Genomic DNA, 20582 nt, shown 5'->3' on the forward strand with positions numbered 1-20582 from the left:
GGGAAAGTCCAAGCAGCTCAGTGCAGATCTGAGAAAGAGGATCGCAGATGTTCACAACTCAGGAATGTCTCTTGGAGCCATTTCTAAACAACTGCAGATCCCAAGATCGGTTCAAACAATTGTATGCAAGTTACTGGGAGGTGTGGTCACTTTGCCAAGCCACTTTGCTTCAAGAAAATCCAAACTGGGGGCGTCGTGGCTCAGGTGGATGGGGCGCCGTGCCGTGGGTCCGATTCCGACCCGGGGTCATTTCCCGATCCCTCCCTGTCTCTCTCTCCCGCTCATTTCCTGTCTCTGCACTGTCCTGTCCAATGGAGGTGAAAAAAGCCCAAAACAAATCTTTAAAAAAAAAAAGAAAATCCAAACTGTCACCCTCAGCTGAAAGTAAATTGGTTCGGATGGTCAGGAACAACCTGGGAACCACCATGGTACAGCCCTGCCATGAACTGGAAGCTGATGGATCACTGTCTACAGTTCAGATCACCATGGACTAAGAGGCTGCTATCGAAGAAATAACCCCCTGCTCCAAAATTGACACCTTCAAGCTTAACTAAAGTTGCAACTGACCACATGGGCAAAGAAAAAGCCTTCTGGAGGAAAGCTGTATGGTCAGATGAGACAAAGATCGAGTCGTTTAGCCACAATGACCACCATGTACAGAGGGACACTGTATCAGCTGGTGGTGGTGGCAGGATCATCATGCTCTGAGGCGGTTTTGCTGCCAGTGGACCTGGTTCATTGCACAAAGTGGATGGAATAATGAAGGAGGACTACCTCAGCATTCTTCAGCATAACCTCAAGCCATTGGAAACTTGAACATGATTCTGAGTCACAACAGGACAATGAACTCAAACACGCATCAGAGCTGGTTGTAAAATAAGCTTGGACTTCAACCCTATTGAAAATATATGGACCGTGCTAAGTCGAGTCCGTGCTAAGAAAAAAAAATGTAATTAAACTCTACCAATTCTACCACAAACAGTCGTGAAATATCCAACCAGAATTCTGCCAGAAGCTTGTTCATGGTAAACAAAAAATGATTGGTCAAGGTGAATCTTGCAAAGAGACATTTTACCCAAATATTAGGTGTGCTGTATGTAAAGTTTCGACCCTGTATTGTATACTTTTGACCCTGTGTTTGATTTTAGAAAACCCAAATAAAATTGCGCACTGAATTATTTTTTAAAAGATGTATACTGTACAATCATTCTGCCACAGAAAAAGAACAGTTCAGAGAAATCATTGAAAGCCCAAATATTGCCATGACATTCATGTCACTGTTTGTAAACTTCTGACCACAACTGTATCTATCTATCTATCTATACTGTAATAAATTCTGTTTAAACTGAAACCATTTGCCTTTGCCCTTGTTTTTTAGACACTCTCTAAGTATCCCATCAACACTTTCTGCACTGCTCCAACAGCTTATCGGATGTTGGTACAGGAAGCTCCATCCAGGTGATACATCAACAAATTTTTACTTCCGTTTTGTTATCATTAGTCATATCCACCAATAACAGCACCTTATTGTACAATCTCAGTACGTTGTGTGAATGCGAATTTGTTAACAAGGCTCTGAGGTGGCCATTTGTGCTTCACGTCCAGGCAGAATACCCTACTAACACCATCATGACAACTGTAAGGTGCATAGCGCCAGGTTTGTGTGACTTCCTGGAACACTGGGACATTTTTCTGGTCTACAAAATCACTAGACTTAATTCCCATAAAAACCTTGTGGGATTATATACAACAGAAGGTAAAACGCCAAAATGGGCACCATGAACTCAAGCTATGGGACCACTAGTGGCATTCTTACCCAACAGGATTAGTGTTTTTTTTTTAAATAAAGTTTAACCAAGTGTTAGGTAAGAAATATCATAACCACCTATTTTGGTGATTCACCTGCTTTGATTAACACCTCAGTCTGCCCAATAACCGACAGTTTGGTTTTCTTTTAAAATTTCAGTTAGATTTGTCATCGACAGTTCAGTAAGGTGCTACTGTTGGTGGATGTGACTATTATTTGTCCAATGAGCTTGAAAAAAAATAAAAAGAGTGCAAATTAGAGCAGACAGCAAAGACAGTGGTTCCAAAGCATCCATTGAACTACTTCATTTCAAACTAGTGCAGTTTTATTGCCATTGTAACGAACTTGATGCGAGTTGTCAACAAATCCTATAACTTGGTTCATGAAACGCGCTTACAAAATATTTTCAATGCGAATATTTATTGTGTAATGGTGCAAAGTGAGAGAGAGTGAGAGAATAGCCCTTAGGGCAGAGTCTTTCGTCCAAACACTGCGTAAGCAGCATAACCAAAAACGCGCACCGCCCGTGCGCTTTCCAAAAAACAAAAACAATCCCGCCAGCAAAAATAGGGGGAAAAAAGGAGCGATCTCACCTCTTCAGATGTTGGTTTAAGTCCGACAGTACATTCCTCAAAAAGGGCGTAGAAGCACAAAGTAATCCATCAACGTGTAGCATTCAATTTATTTCGGACCATTAAAGAATTCTGGAGGATATCAGAATGTTGGCGCACTGGCTTCCATCTACCCCCATTCATTCCTCTTTCCGCCTTTCCATTCAAAAAACGAGCACGTGATTTAAAGGGACTATATCCATAGGCTAAGGAGTGAGAAGGTATGTGCGTGTGACAGTGACAGGGAAGAACCTTATAGACTTCCTAGGCTCATGCTCGCCCTGAATTTCTCTTAAAGTGAAGGCAGAAGAACGTTCAGCGCCTGGCCAGGCTTTCTATGTATTAATTTACATAGACGTTTTAATATGAAATATAAATAAGTGTCTTAGACAATAGATACTATTCTATGCTACTGATTAATAATCAAAACTTTATGTGGCTGATGCTACACCATGGCCAAAGAGTTGGTCTAGCCAAAGCATTGTTTTTTTTTTTTTTTTTAAATATATAATGCAATTAAGGTAACTCTAAAGCTGTGTTTTAATTTGATTAACGCTGATTACTTTATTTACTTGGGGTAATTGGAACTGCCAAGTCTGTGCTGTGTAGCAGTGATCGGAATCAGACTACACTGATGGACCACTGGTGGGTGTGTGTGTGTGTGTGTGTGTGAGAGAGACAGGTTCCAGTTTCAGTCTCTGGAGCACTGCCTGTGTGCAGGAGAGCCCATTAACCCTGAGGTGATGAGTAAATGGAGAGAGCTCACCGGCCTTGATATCTACGAGGGATATGGGCAAACCGAGACTGTGAGTGAATAAGGGAATTGTTTTATTTTGGTTGTTTTTAATTAAATGGTTTTGATTTCAGTAATACTATGAGCAGTGGGTTCAAAATTGATTAAAAAAAATTGCACAAGTTATTGGCAAAATCTGAGAGTACACGTATACAGACGTAAGCACTAATTCCAGTCAATTCAAGAATTATTGGCAATTTTGATACGATTAATAAATAATGAGAATTATTGATGATTTAAAGGTCATAGGCAGCGGTCAGAGGTGAAATGTAGAATATCAACTTTGTTGTCTAGAACAACAACCCAAAAAGTGAATTCAGTCTTCCTGGTGTCTAATTTGCACCCTAAAATTGAATAAAACGGTTAAAATATACTGTTTTGCCCAATTTCCGAAGGTTTGTTTACATCTCACTTGCGTGCACTTTCATCGCCAGGGGACAGTCATCGTGACGTCATTTAAGCCAAACAGACTGGGAGCAGCTCTGTTTACTTGCGAACCAAGCACACATGTACGGACTTTGGTCGTGAGAGGTTGTGTAAAATGTCTGATAGCAATTTTGAAGTAGGAACTCTCCAAATTGAATATCAAGAGGTGAAACCATATATGTATGAACCTATGGCCGTTGCAAAGCAATCGGTGAATGTGGCTCACTGGTTTGACCGTGCGGCCTCGGAATCGGACAGCGACTCGGCCGATTCTGATTGCAGTGACCCCGGACCTCAACAAGACTCGTGCCCAAATGATTTATCCTGGTAGTTATGATAAATTCCTACTTTCGTCGTAATACTAAATAAGAGCCCTTTTGAAGAATAATTAAACCGCCCTCCCTAGTGGATATAGGTAACGATTACTTGACAGTGCGCCGGTAGGCCACATTAGCCTGCCATCCGCGGCATTATACTATTTATAGCCTACTCTAAGCGAGGAAATATCCCTTTGTCTCATTTCCACAATGATTGTACAGGATCCCTCAGGATTCTTGACTTGTCAATTGCAAGCAAAAGTAAAAATGTTTACCTCCAATCTTCTCCTTTTTGCTTGAGCGTTGCTGGTCTGTTTCTTCTTTGACTGCTTGATTTTGTTTCACGCGCACAATCCACTCTCTCCGCCTCGTCTCCTCTTTCAGAAAAAGCCAATCCACTCACTCCGCCTCTTCTCCTTTTTCGGAAAAAGCCAATCCTCTCACTCCGCCTCTTCTCCTCTTCCGGAAAAAGGTAAAAACTTCTTCCTGAACCGGTCCCGTTGTTACAGTTCACTGCACAACAATAAGGCATGTTTTTTCTTTGGAAATTCCTGAACGCACGTCTGCACTCAAGCCGAACAGCAATGCAAGTAAACGGAAGTGGAGTCAACTCAAGCGGTTTGTTTGTCTTAAATGATGCCGCGTGCCAAGTGGTCACGAAAATAGCTGAACAGAAATTCGCCACAATCCGCGCTAACTTATTTTAATTATTACTTATTAACAATACTTCTTGGGATCAGAAGAAAATTACAGAGGGTTTTTTAACACAAGTTTCAAATGCTATTATTTGTTTCGTGCTCTCACGGAAGGTGGTCGCATTTCTCTGCCTCTCCCTTCCCTTATCTTTCCTACTTCTACTGTCTCATCTGTCTATTGTCTATACTTTTGAGAGACTCTCTCCGCACTGCTCTCCAAACTAAAAATCATGGAATTGATAAACTGCTCTCTTCACGCAATTGACACAATCTTCTCGACAAGAAGCCTGGGTTCGGGGGAACCAGCCTGTCCTGCCGGAACGTTCGCAGCTGGCTATACGATGGATGTGTGGGAGAGGTGGCGGGTCGTGTGCCTGGCGGTTCTTTCTGTGGAGGACATTGAAGACATCTACCTATTCGGAACCATGATTATAGGACTTTTGCTGATTGGATTAGGCGTTGCCCTGGTTTATCAGAAAACGGTGACAGTTGTCCAAAGCCCCATAAAGCTGCCCGACATGATTGAAGCGGTGGGCAGAGCTGTCTGCACTCAGACTGTGGTTATTCAGAACTTGAACCACAACATGGAGAAGCTTTTGGCTTTGCAAAGGAAAATGGATCGATTCAGAGACCAGAATGGACAAACGGAGTAGTCGTGTAAAAGAATGCGTCTACTTGCCCCAAGACCAAACAATCCCAATCTAATCTGCTTTCGGCTCCCTCAGACAGCACTGGCCTTGGCCAAGGTCGTTGCTGGGACAACAACTCCCCTGAAGAACACTGCCGTTCGACTCTCTCGTATTCCTTCCCCCACTTCCTGCAGTCACCGCTTTTACCCCCAGTGTGACAAGCGGGTGCGCTTGTCAGCGACCAGCGCCATCATGGCTGCAGGGACGGACGGCTGCTTGCTTGCGCTGGGTTACCTCTACTTCCATCCCCCCCCCCCCCAAGTCCCGAGTTTTCATGTTATAAAGTGTACTTGTGTTATTTTGTGCTGAGGTGTTTTTTTAATGTTCCCACACTGTACTCCTCACAGGAGCATAGCGTGGGGGTTGCTTTTTTTTCTCCTCCCCTCTCCTCATGTTACTCTTTTTTCTTTTTTTTCTTTTATCCCTGTCTTCCTGTCCTGTCTACTCCCCGTCTGTCAATTGTGTGTATGGACAGATTGATGGTCAATTTTGCTGGTACTTGTGACTAGTGACAATAAAGGGTTCATTCATTCAAATGTGCATAAAATTAAAACCATTGCCTATGAGCTTTAAAATGTATTATATTGCCAAAAGTGTGTGAGCACAACCAATCACACCCATGTGTGCTGGCTGAACATTCTGTTATAGATTTCGTCTCCTCTTTGCTGCTATAATAACCTCTAATTTTCTGGAAATGTGTTCCGCTCGATTTTGGAGTGTGGATGTGGGGATTTGTCCATTCAGCCACAAGAGCACTAGGGAAGTCAGGCACTGATGTCGGGCGAGGAGGCCTGGGGCGCAGTCAGTGTTCCAGTTCATCCCAGAGGTGTTTCATGGGGTCAATTAGCAAGTACCCACAGCCAGGCTTCAAAATCCGGTAGAAAACCTTTCCAGAAGAGTGGAGGTTATTATAACAGTAAAGGCTGGGACCAGCTCTTTGTCGATGCCCTTGGTTTTAGAAAGGGCACATGTGGTTGTGATGTTCAGGTGCCCGAATACTTTTAATAATATAGTATATTATGATGACTGAATTAGCAGACAATTTATGATCTATAAGGAGTTAGTGCCAGTTCACTAATTTGATTTGAAAATTGCTGTTATTTAGCACAACAGCACTGGTACATTGCACTGTTTGCATCACTCCGTTTGCCTGTGTGTTAATTACATGACATGCTAACTAATATCAAAAATCCACATAATTACACCTGTACACATTTGTGCTTGTAACATTACAATTAATACATGATGTATTTGCTGGATGAATCTCAGTTTTTAGACAAAACCAAGAAGCAGCAGCAGCTTTTATTTGTCACATGCACACTCAAGTACAGTGAAATTCATCCTCTGCATTTAACCCATCTGAAGCAGTGAACATGCGCAAGTGAGCCATGAGCGTGTGCACACACCCAGAGCAGTGGGCAGCTCTGCTACAGCACCCAGGAAACAGTTGGGGGTTTGGTGCCTTGCTCAAGCGCACTTCAGCCCAAGGCCGCCGCATATTGACCTTGGGCCTGCATGTCTTTGGACTGTTGGGGAAACCGGAGCACCCGGAGGAAACCCACACAGACGCAAGGAGACCATGCAAACTCCACACAGAAAGACCCCTGTCAGCTACTGGGCTCAAACCCAGAACCTTCTTGCTGTGAGGCGACAGTGCTAACCGCTACGCCACTGTGCTGTACTGGTTTATAAATGATGTACAGTGTTAGCTGGTGGTACATACTTCAGTATGGGTGAAGATATAAAGTTAATAAATTACCTTATATTTAGATTACAAGCTGTAAAGGTTGAGCCAGGTTTTTCTTTGCTTTGGTTATATTTGTGTGCTTAGCGAACCTCATGTTGTGTGAGTGTCTGGTGAATTGATAGGGTCAATGTTGTTTTTCAGTCTGTATGTTTAGAGTTCAAAAAGGATGATAAGACTCTTCAAACAGAAAAACAAGCTTGATTTTATTTGCCTACGGAGGGCTTTGTATGTCGCTGTGCCAATGTAAATATTATAAAATGTTCTATAAAGGGTCATTAAAGTAGCTACAGGAGACTTTTGTCTTTCAGTTTTATAACGCAGTAAAGCATAACTGATTTGGATATAATTATATCCGCTGATGGATTAGGAGGAGCTGCGTTGGGTCTGTTCTATCGACAAACTGTCATCTGAGAATGTCTTTTTAATCATTTTTCAGGTTTTGATTGCTGGTACATTTAAAGGTATGGAAATTAGACCTGGTTCTTTTGGCAAAGCATCACCAGCTTATGATGTACAGGTAAATATAATCTCTGCACAAGTAAGTTTAATCATCATTTAGATTCCGTTCATGTATTTTATTGTGTCTAATTGTGATTTTTAAATTAATTGAATTAGATGGACAATTGTATTTAATTTCTAACTCCTTTTGTTCCAATTTATGTGGCGAATGTAGGTTATAAATGACGAAGGAAATATTGTTGCTCGGGGAACAGAAGGAAATCTGGCTATCAGAGTGAAACCAGAGAGACCGTTCTCGCTCTTCACCGAGTACATGGTATCTACGTTCTGTTCAGAATCCTTTCACTGAGAAAAAGTGTTTCTTCTGTTGACAACCATAGCTAAAATCTTTATCTGGCAAGTTCATTATTTATTCAATATTTGAACACATCTGCAATAATAACCGAGTAGATATCCATTGGTTTACAATAGGCATTCATATAGCAACAGTCATTTCAGCAAATGGCCAGGCCTGATGCATCCCAAACATTGTGACTAAGTTGCAGTAAACCAATAAATTTAATCTTTAAATGTACATGCAATGGGTTCAGAAAGAATGGGTTCAGACCTCTTGAGTTTTATTTTGTTATAGATTTAATTTAAAACTGATTACTTTTTTTTTGTCCTTTAATCTATATAAAGTAATCCATAATGGCAAAGAAAAAAATATATTTAAAAACTCGAACATCTCATTTAGATTCAGACCATCTGCTAAGGCAGCCTAGATTGAGCTCGGGTGCATTCTTTTTGCTTTGAATATCTTGAGATATCTCAAGGACTCAGTAACTGGGCTAGACGGGCCTTGGTCAGGGAGGTGACGACTCCAGTGGCCAATCTGACAGATCTTCTGCAGTCCACTTAGATGTGAAAATCTGCCAGAAGGACAACCATCTCAGAAATACTCTGCCAATCAGGCCTTTATGGTAGCGTGGCTAGACAAAAGCCACTTCTGAGTAAGACCGGCAATTAAAGGACTCTGACAGCAGGAAGAAAAACAATTCTATGGTCTGATAAGAAAATGTAATGCTTTGGGCTAAACTCCAAGCAAAAACCAGGTACTACTCATCAACTGGCTAATACCATCCCTACAGTGAAGCATGGTGGTGGCAGTATCATGCCATGTGGGTATGTTCCAAGAACAGGGACAGGAAGACTGATCAGAATTGAGGGGAAGGATGAATGTAGCCAAATTCAGTGAGGTCCTTGCAGAAAACCTGCTCTAGAGGTTGTGAGGTGCTGTGCCTGCTCATGATTGCAGTTGCACAGAACCTCAGACTAGGGCAGAGGTTCACCTTTCGCCAAGACAGAACAGCTTTGAGACAAGTCTCGCTTTGAGACCGAGCGGCCCAGTCAAAACCTAGATGTGAGTGGCCCTTGTCAAAACTCCTTAGAACATCTGTAGAAAGACCTGAAGATGACAGTTCACAGATGCAACTCATCCAGCTTGATTGAACACGAGCGCATCTGCCATGGTGAATGGAAGCTGCTCAAATCCAGTTGTGCAAAGCTTGTAGAGAAGTAAAATGCTAGAATTGTTGCCAAAGGTGCTTCTACAAAGTACTGAATAAAGGGTCTGAATACTTGTTTTCAGGTTTTATAAAAAATAAATTTGTCAAAAAGTAAATCTAATCATTCGAAATAAAATGCATAACACAATCAAGCATGCAAAAACCAAAGGGGGTCTAAATACTTTCCGAACCCACTGTACCTGTTTGCATCAGAAGCACACATTATGCATGTAAAGATTTACTGCAGTGTGCTTTTCAAACTGGTGTGTATATATATATATATATATATATATATATATATATATCATCTCATCTCTAGCCGCTTTATCCTTCTACAGGGTCGCAGGCAAGCTGGAGCCTATCCCAACTGACTACAGGCGAAAGGCGGGGTACACCCTGGACAAGTCGCCAGGTCATCACAGGGCTGACACATAGACACAGACAACCATTCACACTCACACCTACGGTCAATTTAGAGTCACCAGTTAACCTAACCTGCATGTCTTTGGACTGTGGGGGAAACCGGAGCACCCGGAGGAAACCCACGCGGACACGGGGAGAACATGCAAACTCCGCACAGAAAGGCCCTCGCCGGCCCCGGGGCTCGAACCCAGGACCTTCTTGCTGTGATGCGACAGCGCTAACCACTACACCACCGCGCCACCCATATATATATATATATATATATATATATATATATATATATATATATATATATATATATATATATATATATATATATATATATATATATATATATATATATGTGGGTACTGAAATGGGGACATGAACTTATTTTTAAAAATTCACCTAAAACCATTTCTTTTTTTTACCATCAGGTCACAAAACATGTAATCTTTAATGAATGATATGTTAAAAGATAACTTTAATTTTCTGAGATGTAATAAAAACATATTTATATGCCAAAGTCAGAACGTAACAGAAGTGTTGTGGACATATATATTCTCAATTTTAACAATGTAGAATTACTTTTTGAAACATAGGAAGGTGATGTTTTAGCAAATATAATTAATAAACATGTGTAGTAGAATAAACATACACATTCTTTCAATAAGATTAACATGGTATATAGCTAGATTGTAATTAATTTGTAACAGACGCGAGATGGACAATCGTAACAGAAGTAATGTAACAGACATCATTTTGGAACTCATAGGCTTGACTTTGGCATATAAATATGTTTTTATTACATCTCAGAAAATTAAAGTTATCTTTTAACATATCATTCATTAAAGATTACATGTTTTGTGACCTGATGGTAAAAAAAGAAATGGTTTTAGGTGAATTTTTAAAAATAAGTTCATGTCCCCATTTCAGTACCCATAAGCGTGGAATCACTCATATATATATATATATATATATATATATATATATATATATATATATATATACAATTTTTTTTTTACTCTTCCCAATTGTGAACACACTTTATGGCATTTTGGTGACCTGTACAATATAGGAGAGAGAAATGTGACCTGTTCGTAAAAGCCCAAGGATCGGTTTAGGAAAAACAGTTTATGGTCATATCTGTGAGTACTTCGGTACTGAAATTTGCCATACTGCCTTTAGGGAGAGCCGGAGAAAACAGCGGAGTGTTTCTGTGGTGATTTTTACCTCACAGGCGATAGAGGGATAATGGACAAGGATGGATATCTGTGGTTTGTCGGCAGAGCCGATGATGTCATCCTGTCTGCAGGGTAAGAATGGTGACATAAATGATGACTTAAAGGTGCAGTACGAGATTTTTTTCAGGAGTATTTTTTGCCATATTGTTTGAAAAGCTCCTCACACCCATGTTGCAAGCAGTACAATAGAAGGTTTGACCCAAAAACGAAATATTTTAATCCAGTCTACAGTGTAAAATAAAGGAAAAATGCCATCAAATCCTATCGAGGTAACCACCTCAAAATGATTGGATACTGACACGTCAATCAGACTGAAGCCCGCGACCCCAAACCCACCCCCCAACCCCCGCCCCTACCCTTGCGCAGGGACCACTCCAGGTGAACTAAGCCATTTCAAAGCAACGGATAGATAGCCTACCATACTAGCCCATTTTATCTAGATACTGGCCTACAATAATTACATAACACTATAGCAGAACAGATGCACACAACTGGTCAAAAAAGAAAACGAAAATCTGTATTCGAAAAGGCAACTGCCAGGAAACTTTATGAAAAAGGACGAGTCAAGACCAGAGTGAACACTGGCGCAGCGTTCGACCGCTGGCGGCGACTCAAACAACAAAAAGGACTTCAAACCGATGCAATGGTGGCCCTGTTTCTACTCGATAGGTAAGATAACATTATGTATTTATTACATTTTCAGATAGGACAGTGTTGTCTGGCAGCGAGAGCATAACCGATCATACGGACCACAATGTAGGTTTTGCTAAGTTAGCATGATTTGCAAAGTTAGCTGACACGGATTGTTATACTAACGCGTATAGTCGTATTACGTCCTTGATGGTCGTTTTTCCTGACTCTTCCTCTTCCACCTCTGCCTCTTCTGCCTCTGACCCTCCGTGCTCCTATGGCTTGACGCTGTGCTCGTCTAGCCCGATATTGTTGTGCTCTCGATGTGGACGGCCCAGGCGAATAGTCCGAGTCAGAGCTACAGCTGTCCTCATGGAAGCTCTAAATAAATAAATAAATAAAACGTTGTATACAACAGTGTCATAACCCAAAGGAATTACACTTTCGTTTGCCAGTTTCAGCTTTTTTTTTTTTACCATCGAAGCCCGCCTAGAACTTTTCAGATTGTAGACGTAAAGTTAGCAAAGTTAGGATGAGAAAATCGCCTTCAAGATTCATCAGTAACATAATTCCATACGGACTGTAATGTTAGGTCGGTATATGTATGAATTGGGACTGTTCCGCGAAAAAACAATTGTAAAATGCAGATTAGAGCTATCAACATGAACCTTAGCCATGAACACTGCTTGGGCTAGGGCGGTAACTGCTACAGAACCCCCAACATATCAGTCTTACTACAATTAGATTAGGTATAACAAGTATGAAAACAAGTGAAAAGTCAACTTCTAATGTAGTATGCAGACAAATATTTCTTGAAATGATAATCATGTTAGTTGGTTACTTTCACCACGATGTTGTTCAGTCTTGCCTGAGAAGACGCCACAGCACACCTGATGATCTCTCCTTCCGCGCTAACAGTGGTTGAAACACACTGAGCTAATGCAAACAGTCCTCGCGACAACCATGAACGCTTGGGAACTGGCAATACGCGTTCATGTGCTTTGGAGGCACGGGTAGGGAGGGGGGTGGAGACGCGGGGGGAGGGGGAGGATGGGTGGAGACGCGGGAGGTGGGAGCATGGCGAGGGCGGGCGTGTTTCTTTTCAAAATATGGCTTGCGGGAACCGTTATTCCAAAATCTCGTACTGCACCTTTAATGCTTTTCCTTGTGTGATGCTTCCCTTTATTGTTCCTTACAGATTTTTATATAGCATTAAACATAACAGATAAAAAAAAAAAGTCGAATAGATGAAGCTCAATCTTGATGTTAAAACAAGGATTTAAGGTTTTGACTATATATATATATATATATATATATATATATATATATATATATATACACATACTAATCTCATACTGTATATGTTCAATTCAGTTCCATTTTATTTGTGTATTGCTTTTAGCAGTAGAGATAGTCACAAACCAGCATTACATAAATCTGGATGTAGGTTTAAATCACTAGAGCAAGACAGAGGTATAAATGGTAAGGAAACTCTCCCTGAGATGACATGAGGAAGAAACCTTCAGGAAATACCCGTCTCAAAAGACTTTCCTCTGCTGTAGTCTTCATTAATCTAGGTACTAATAAAGAACCTGCACCTTTTGATTGAAGGACTGTATGATCCATCATTGATCCACCAGTTATGTTTAAAAAAAAAAAGTACATCCCATGGAAATTGTGGACTTTTCTCGACGTATTTAAACAAGCAAACATTTCATCCTTTTGATACAATGCCTACAGATAAAGGTAACATCTCCAACAAATGACACACAAAATCGACATTTTGTAGTCAGTTTCATAATTTAAGTTTTAAAAAAATCAGTGAAAAAACTAAGGACACCCTTGCATTTATCAAACTTTCTAGTACATAAAATTAGAACCAAGTGTTCCAGATTAAGTGTTACTGATTATAATAATAATAAGAAGCCCTTATTTGTCACATGCACAGTCAAGCACAGTGAAATTCATCCTCTGCATTTAACCCATCTGAAGCAGTGACCACACACGCGCATGCACACACCCAGAGCAGTGAGCAGCCACACTACAGCACCCGGAGGTCAGCTAGGGGTTAGGTACCTTGCTCAAGGGCACTTCAGCCCAAGGCCACCCCATGTTAACCTAACTGCATGTCTTTGAACTGTGGGGGAAACCAGAGCAAACCCACACAGACACGGGGAGAACATGCAAACTCCACACAGAAAGGCCCCTTCGTCGGCCACTGGGCTCGAACCCGGAACCTTCTTGCTGTGAGGCGACAGTGCTAACCACTACACCACCATGCCGCCCATAACCTCCGGCTGGTAGAGGTGCAGGTGGAACCAATCTTATTTAAACCTGATGTCTCAGGTCTGGTGTTCTCATTGATATTGAAGTGTGTTTTTGATGCCAAGATCTAGAAAGCTCTCTAAGGACCTCAGAGAAAAGGTTGTAGATGCCTGTGAATCTGGCAGAGGAGTTAAGAATGTCTGTCTCTCTCTGAATTATTAGAAATAAATCCTTCAACTGTAAGGAAAATCATCTACAAGTGGCATAGATTTCAAACAACTACCGATTTGTCCAGGACTGGCCACCCCAGCAAATTCAGCCCAAGAGCAGACTGTTTGATGCTAAAAGAAGTCTCCAAGAACCCCAAAGTTTCATCACTGGATCTGCATGGAAATCTTGGAACTGTTGGTTTGAAAGTGCATACATCTACAATCAGAAAGAGATTGGACAAATTTGACCTGCGTGGGAGGCATACCGGGAAAAAGCCTTTGCTGTCCAAAAGGACCGTTAAAGCAAGACTACAGTTTGCCAATGAACATATAGGCAAAGACCAAACATTTTGGAATAATGTGCTCTGAACAGACAAATCAAAGGTCGAGTTGTTTGGTCACAGTAAGAATACACGTGGCACAGACCAAAAACACCTTTTCAGGAGAAGAACCTCATACCAACTGTGAAGCATGGTGGTGGAAATGTTATGGTTTGGGGTTGCTTTGCTGCCTCAGAGACTGGGAAGCTTGCATTCATTGATTCAACTATGAATTCTAAATCATATCAAAGAGTGTTTTAAGGATAATGTGAGGCCATCTGTTCAAAAGTTGAGCCGGAGGTGGACCTTTTCAACAAGATAATGATCCTAAGCACACTAACAAATCCACCAAGGAATAGCTCAAAAAGAAGAAACAGAAGGTTACGGAATGGCCTCGTCAAAGCCCAGATTTGAACTCCGTTAAAATGTTGTGGGGAGATTTGAAAAGGGTAGTACATGCAAGAAAACCCTCAGACATCTCGCAACTGAAGGAATTTTGCATGGAAGGGTGGTCAAAGTTTTCAGCAAGCCGATGCCAGAGACTTGTGGCCAATTATACAAAATGCCTACAATAAGTTTTGTTAAAAGGGGAAATACTAGCTTCTGAAGCAAAGGGTGTACTTTTCTTTCTCCATAGAAGAATATTACATCTGTTGATATTTTTGTTGAATAAATGATTGAAAGAGCTAATTTTTCTTGTTTTGTTCAAGATATCACCTTTATCTGTGGGCACTGTGTCTAAAGGGTGAAATGTTTGCTTGTTTAAATATGTTGAGAAAAGTCTACAATTTCCATGGGATGTACTTATTTTTTCACACGACTGTATTTTTCACGTACTGTCGGGCAAGACTTGGTGCGTTTTTAAGTTATTCATAATATTTCATTCTATATTGTAATAAAATACACATTTAGGTCAAGCAAATATCAGATCTTGTATTAATATTGTATTTGTTGACAGTCCATACTGTCAGAGTTTTAAGTGAATAGGATTACTGTTTTTGCATCAGGACAGGGAACGTGTCAAAAGCTGTGCCTTGTACAAAAACATCCATCCATCCATCCATCCATCCATCCATTTTCTATACCACTTATCCATTAGAAGTCTGGGGTGAGCTGGAGCAAATGCCAGCTGACTTCGGGTGAGAGACCGGGTACACCCAGGACAGGTCACCAGTCTATCGTGGGGCTACAAAAACAAGAAGAAAATTTAATTTTCATTATACACTATAGGCCTTTAAAGGGGAACTGAAGTCATTTTTAAACTTGCTTTATTTCTTAATTAACATGTTATTCAACTACATTTTCGGTTTTAGTAACCTGATTATCGTGATTCGTCTTGGCAACTAATTGAAATTAAATATACTTATCGGCCTATTTGGTTTTTAGCCATGTTGAATTTAGTTAGTTTGGTCCATGTCAGGCGTCGCTTATCCGTGCGATCTTCATGAGACTTGTGCGAGACTTCGAAACGTGAAGTGTCAGCCAGGTGTCAGTGCCGCCATTTTGAAAACTGTTTTCCAAACGAAGTATTGCACACAAACGAGTTTAAATGACGATTACTGCCTACTTTTTTCAAACTTTCCTGACTGCTATCAAAACAAACAAAACTTCCAGCTTGATTTACGTCAGCATTCGAAAGAGGGCGCGCGCATCTTTTGACAACCCCTGTGTCCGAAATCGCTCCCTACTCACTACATAGGGCACTATATAGTGGGGACGCCATTTTGTAGTGCTGTCTGAAACCTAAATGAGGATTATTTGCACCCTATATAGTGCACTTAAAGTATCCCACAGTGCATCACGAAAAGTAGTGTACAACGATGCTCACTAACCAAAGCTATGTATTCCATCATGCATTGCGGTTGCACTGAAAGAAATCAAATTAAAAGTCTCAAATTTGATTTAATAAAAGGCAGCAGCAAAGAAGAAAGTATTCAGCCTTGATATTTAAAAAAAAAACCCTGAAAGATGGAGGTACTTTGTATTGATTGATTAATGTTGGAAATGCGCTCAGTATAATATGGATTTATCACAAAAATCCATGCATATATTTATTATTTTGAAAACCCACCAGACGACTGATCTGGCACGTTTTAATTGTGTGACAGTAATGACGTAAATACCAGCGCGACGGAGTAGTGACCGAAAGTGTTTTACTCATTTTACCAATGAGCTCACTATATAGTCCTCTATATAGTAATTCCCTCGAGAGGGAGTAGGGAATGAGTGAGTGATTTCGGACACAGGGAACATTGGCAGATGTCGGTCACTTTCTTGATTTCCGCTGTATGTTTTACTTCCGTCCTACGATGTCTCACACAAGTCTCAACGAATCTTGTTTATGGCCATTGCTTTGACATATGGACTGATAGCATATTTCAGACACTCATAACATGCTATAGGAGTGACAAAATGAGATAAATAGAATTTTGCTAATAAAAAAAAATTGCCTTCAGTTCCCCTTTAAAGCTCTTAACTCATTGAGTTCCCAGCTTATTATTAAGTTATTCAAATTAAAGTGCCATTCCACCATTGGATGTATTCTTTGGCATAAAATACAGTATATTTTGACAACATATATAAATGGTATCACTAGATAGAGAAATCTTTTAGCTTCAAAATGATATATCAAACATAATTTTTTGACAACGACAAGTATATTAATTTTGCGACCAAAGTCACCTACCCTTTTAATTTCCGCGCGTGATGTCATCGGGGGCGGCACGGTGGTGTAGTGGTTAGCGCTGTCGCCTCACAGCAAGAAGGTCCTGGGTTCGAGCCCCGGGGCCGGCGAGGGCCTTTCTGTGTGGAGTTTGCATGTTCTCCCCGTGTCCGCGTGGGTTTCCTCCGGGTGCTCCGGTTTCCCCCACAGTCCAAAGACATGCAGGTTAGGTTAACTGGTGACTCTAAATTGACCGTAGGTGTGAATGTGAGTGTGAATGGTTGTCTGTGTCTCTGTGTCAGCCCTGTGATGACCTGGCGACTTGTCCAGGATGTACCCCGCCTTTCGCCCGTAGTCAGCTGGGATAGGCTCCAGCTTGCCTGCGACCCTGTAGAAGGATAAAGCGGCTAGAGATGATGAGATGAGATGATGTCATCGGCAGGTTCCCTTTCTTGTGTACCGTGTGACGTGGCACATATCATCAGCAATGGCGGATAGAACGCGATAAAAATAATACCAATAAATCTAGCTAATACCAATAAATCTAGCTAACTGAAAGATTAACTCAATTTTTCGCAATTTTTTTGGCCCCCATATACAAGGAGAAATGACTCTCTCACTTTGGGGGTTTCCTGGTCTAAAAATAGACCGACACGTGGTACACAAGAAGGGGAACCTGCCGATGACATCACGTTTCACTACCGCACGGAAATTAAAAGGGTAGGTGACTTTGGTCGCAAAATTAATATAATTGTCGTTGTCAAAAAATTATGTTTGATATATCATTTTGAAGCTAAAAGATTTCTCTGTCTAGTCATGTTGTCATAAAATATATTGTATTTTATGCCAAAGAATACATCCAATGGTGGAATGGCACTTTAAAGTCTACTATAAAATGGCCAGTAACTGCATTGTAATTAATAGGAAAGCTGTAATTTGGACAGTAAGGAATCTAAAACTGGACACTTGGACAGATTTTGGGAGTTAACGGGTTTAATAGCATTACACTGCCATTTCACTGTGTAATTTACTCCCGTTCTCTTATAATTGGCTTTCTCAGATATCGTATTGGCCCATTTGAGGTGGAGAACGCTTTAATAGAACATGAAGCTGTGGCTGAGTCAGCTGTGGTCAGCAGCCCTGACCCAGTCAGAGGAGAGGTAATGTACTGGAAATAACCTGATTCCATACCTTGTTTTGTATGGATTTTTTACACAGACTTCCAATGTGAGAAGAGAACTTAATGTGAAGAATATTTTGGATTATTGTTAGTTTCTCTGAAAATAATCCGGTGCACTTGAAAGTGACAAAAGTCATTTCTGTGAATTTTTGTCTATCGCACTGATTCAGACAAAGTTATGTGCTTTTGTTACAGTTGAATTGTGGAAAATGTTCTGTAAGGTTTTATTCCTTTGTAAGGATAAATAATTGTAAGTATTTATTCTTGACCAAGAAGGCAGTAATTTATTTTGTGACAAAATTGTAAGGATTTATTTTTAATATTGTTCTGTTCTATTCTATTTTACTATTTCAGCTAGAAGGCATTGAATTCTGTGTAACTTGACCAAGTTACTGTGTGACCTTCTGTCTAAGCTAGACACATTGCTCGAGACGTAATACTGATAGCTTTTGGAACATTCTATCTCTGACCTAAGGTTGTGCGTAAATGTTGATATGTTAGAACATCTGCTAATATGAAATATATTGCTTATTAAGATGTGTTTTGCTCAGTCCAAGGTTTACTGACCTAGTCACTGTTGTCATAGTCTGACATCCTACGACGCACACACATACACACATTCACTCACACACACACACACACACACACAGCATAGCTCCATATCCACAGACACACACACACACAGACAGATATCAAACAGTGATGTCATTTCATCCACACAGATAAGACACATATAAAATCCCTGTATTCTCTCATTGTATTGGGGGACTTGCGAATAAAGATTGCGAACTGGAGATTGTGGGGTTCCTTTCTTTTTTCTGCGACTCACCCCCAAACGTCTGGGTGACACAAGGGGACTGATCTCGAGATGGTGAGGTCCAGAGGTGAAAAAAACCCTAACATGTTCCGTGTCAGACTTTCATCTGAGGAGTCCAGGGCAAATTAGTCTCTGTACTGATTTTTATTTGTTTGCTTATTTTTTAAACTCCACGTACAACTGTCGTCACGTTTGGCTATGGAGCGCACGCTGAAAATGCCTCGGTGCTGGCGTATTGCTCTGTAGTTTTGCATTTCTAAACCAACATGCTCTAATGAAGCACATTCCTCATCCCTCACAACCACTGTCTGTCTGATACAGTTCCTTCATTCACTCTGATCAGAAGGCTGCAGTAACGCAGATAACTACTATTTACAACTGTGGTGAGCAGAAGAGAAGAAACCTTTATTCGTCACATGCACACTTCAAGCACAGTGAAATTCATCCAGAGTAGTAGGCAGCCACACTAGAGTGCCCGGGGAGCAGTCAGGGGTTAGATACCTTGCTCAAGGGCACCTCAGCCCAAGGCCGCCCCACGTCAACCTAACTGCATGTCTTTGGATTGTGGGGGAACCCGGAGGGAACCCACACGGGGAGAACATGCAAACTCCACACAGGAAGGCCCTCGCCGGCCACTGGGTTCGAACCCAGGACCTTCTTGCTGTGAGGCGACCGTGCTAACCACTACACCACCGTGCCGCCCAAAAAGCATCTTGGAATGCATAAATTTGATTATCTCCTCCCCTCAACATGGTGCAATCGCTTCTTTTAAACACTGGCAAGTCCTTTGTTTTTCACCACGTGACACTTTTGACCTTTTAGAGTTTATTTGTTTTTTTATTATTATTAATTATTTATCTTCCTTTCAATACTGCCACTTTTGCACAGTTTTTTTTTATCATTATTATTTTTTGAAAATCTTTATTCATAGCAATTGTTTTTAAGCGCTATTAATGCACATTCACCTGTAAAACAACCAACTTCCTGCTATAACATGAGAATTTCCCAGCTTGGGATCAATAAAGGAAATATATCTATATCTACTTGAGAGAAATTAGGCCTTTTGAGTCATTAAGCTGCACATTAGCATTTTAAAAAATTATTTTATTTAGTTTGCTGTGTGTATATATCACCTAATAACAGAAACCATCCATATATAAATATTTTAAGAGATTTTAAAAAATAAAAAAAAACTTAATCAGGTTTTCAAAATAACTAACGTTTACGAAATGTCTCGTATGGAAAATAAAACTACCTGTCCCATCGTTCTTTTTCATGACACTAGGCAGATGTGAGCTGTTTATGCTGCAAATGTTTTACTAAAGCTGTCCTATGTATTTTCCGAAGCATGTTAATGCATTTAATCCAACTCCCTACACTCTTAGATTTTTTTGGGGTTTTTTTCCCACCTTTATTGGATAGGACAGTGTAGAGACAGGACAGGAAATGAGTGGGAGAGAGACATGGGGGGGATTGGGAAATGACCTCAGGTCAGAATCGAACCCGGGTCCCCGGATTTATAGTATGGCGCCTTAGCCACCTGAGCCATGACATCCCCAACTCCCTACACTCTTGCTGTCAAACTAAACATTTGGGACATACGCAGTTTGTTTTTGTAACCTTTAAGTAAGTAAAATTGACACCAGTAAATAACCATTGGAAAGAGATCCTGCTTAGCCCTGTGACGCAGCAAGAGCAGCAGTTTGAAATGATGCAGTTGGCTAACTTGAGTTTTGGAAGAAGCACGCGTTCGCCTTCACCC

General features: G+C 40.8%; 1 protein-coding gene across 5 annotated transcripts in view; it reads left to right on the top strand.

Moving 5' to 3' along the window:
• Positions 1-20582, top strand: part of acsm3 (acyl-CoA synthetase medium chain family member 3) — a 69343-nt gene that overhangs the window by 24734 nt on the left and 24027 nt on the right. For all 5 annotated transcript variants that reach the window (XM_060906048.1, XM_060906046.1, XM_060906044.1 and 2 more), the window contains exons 6-11: positions 1379-1458; positions 3101-3224; positions 7522-7602; positions 7759-7860; positions 10682-10809; positions 17884-17983. In XM_060906048.1, the coding sequence (XP_060762031.1) occupies positions 1379-1458; positions 3101-3224; positions 7522-7602; positions 7759-7860; positions 10682-10809; positions 17884-17983 (615 nt within the window). The remainder of the gene's footprint in view (positions 1-1378; positions 1459-3100; positions 3225-7521; positions 7603-7758; positions 7861-10681; positions 10810-17883; positions 17984-20582) is intronic.

Source organism: Neoarius graeffei, chromosome 23 (genome assembly GCF_027579695.1).
Source record: "Neoarius graeffei isolate fNeoGra1 chromosome 23, fNeoGra1.pri, whole genome shotgun sequence".
In the NCBI taxonomy this organism is placed as follows: Eukaryota; Metazoa; Chordata; class Actinopteri; order Siluriformes; family Ariidae; genus Neoarius; species Neoarius graeffei.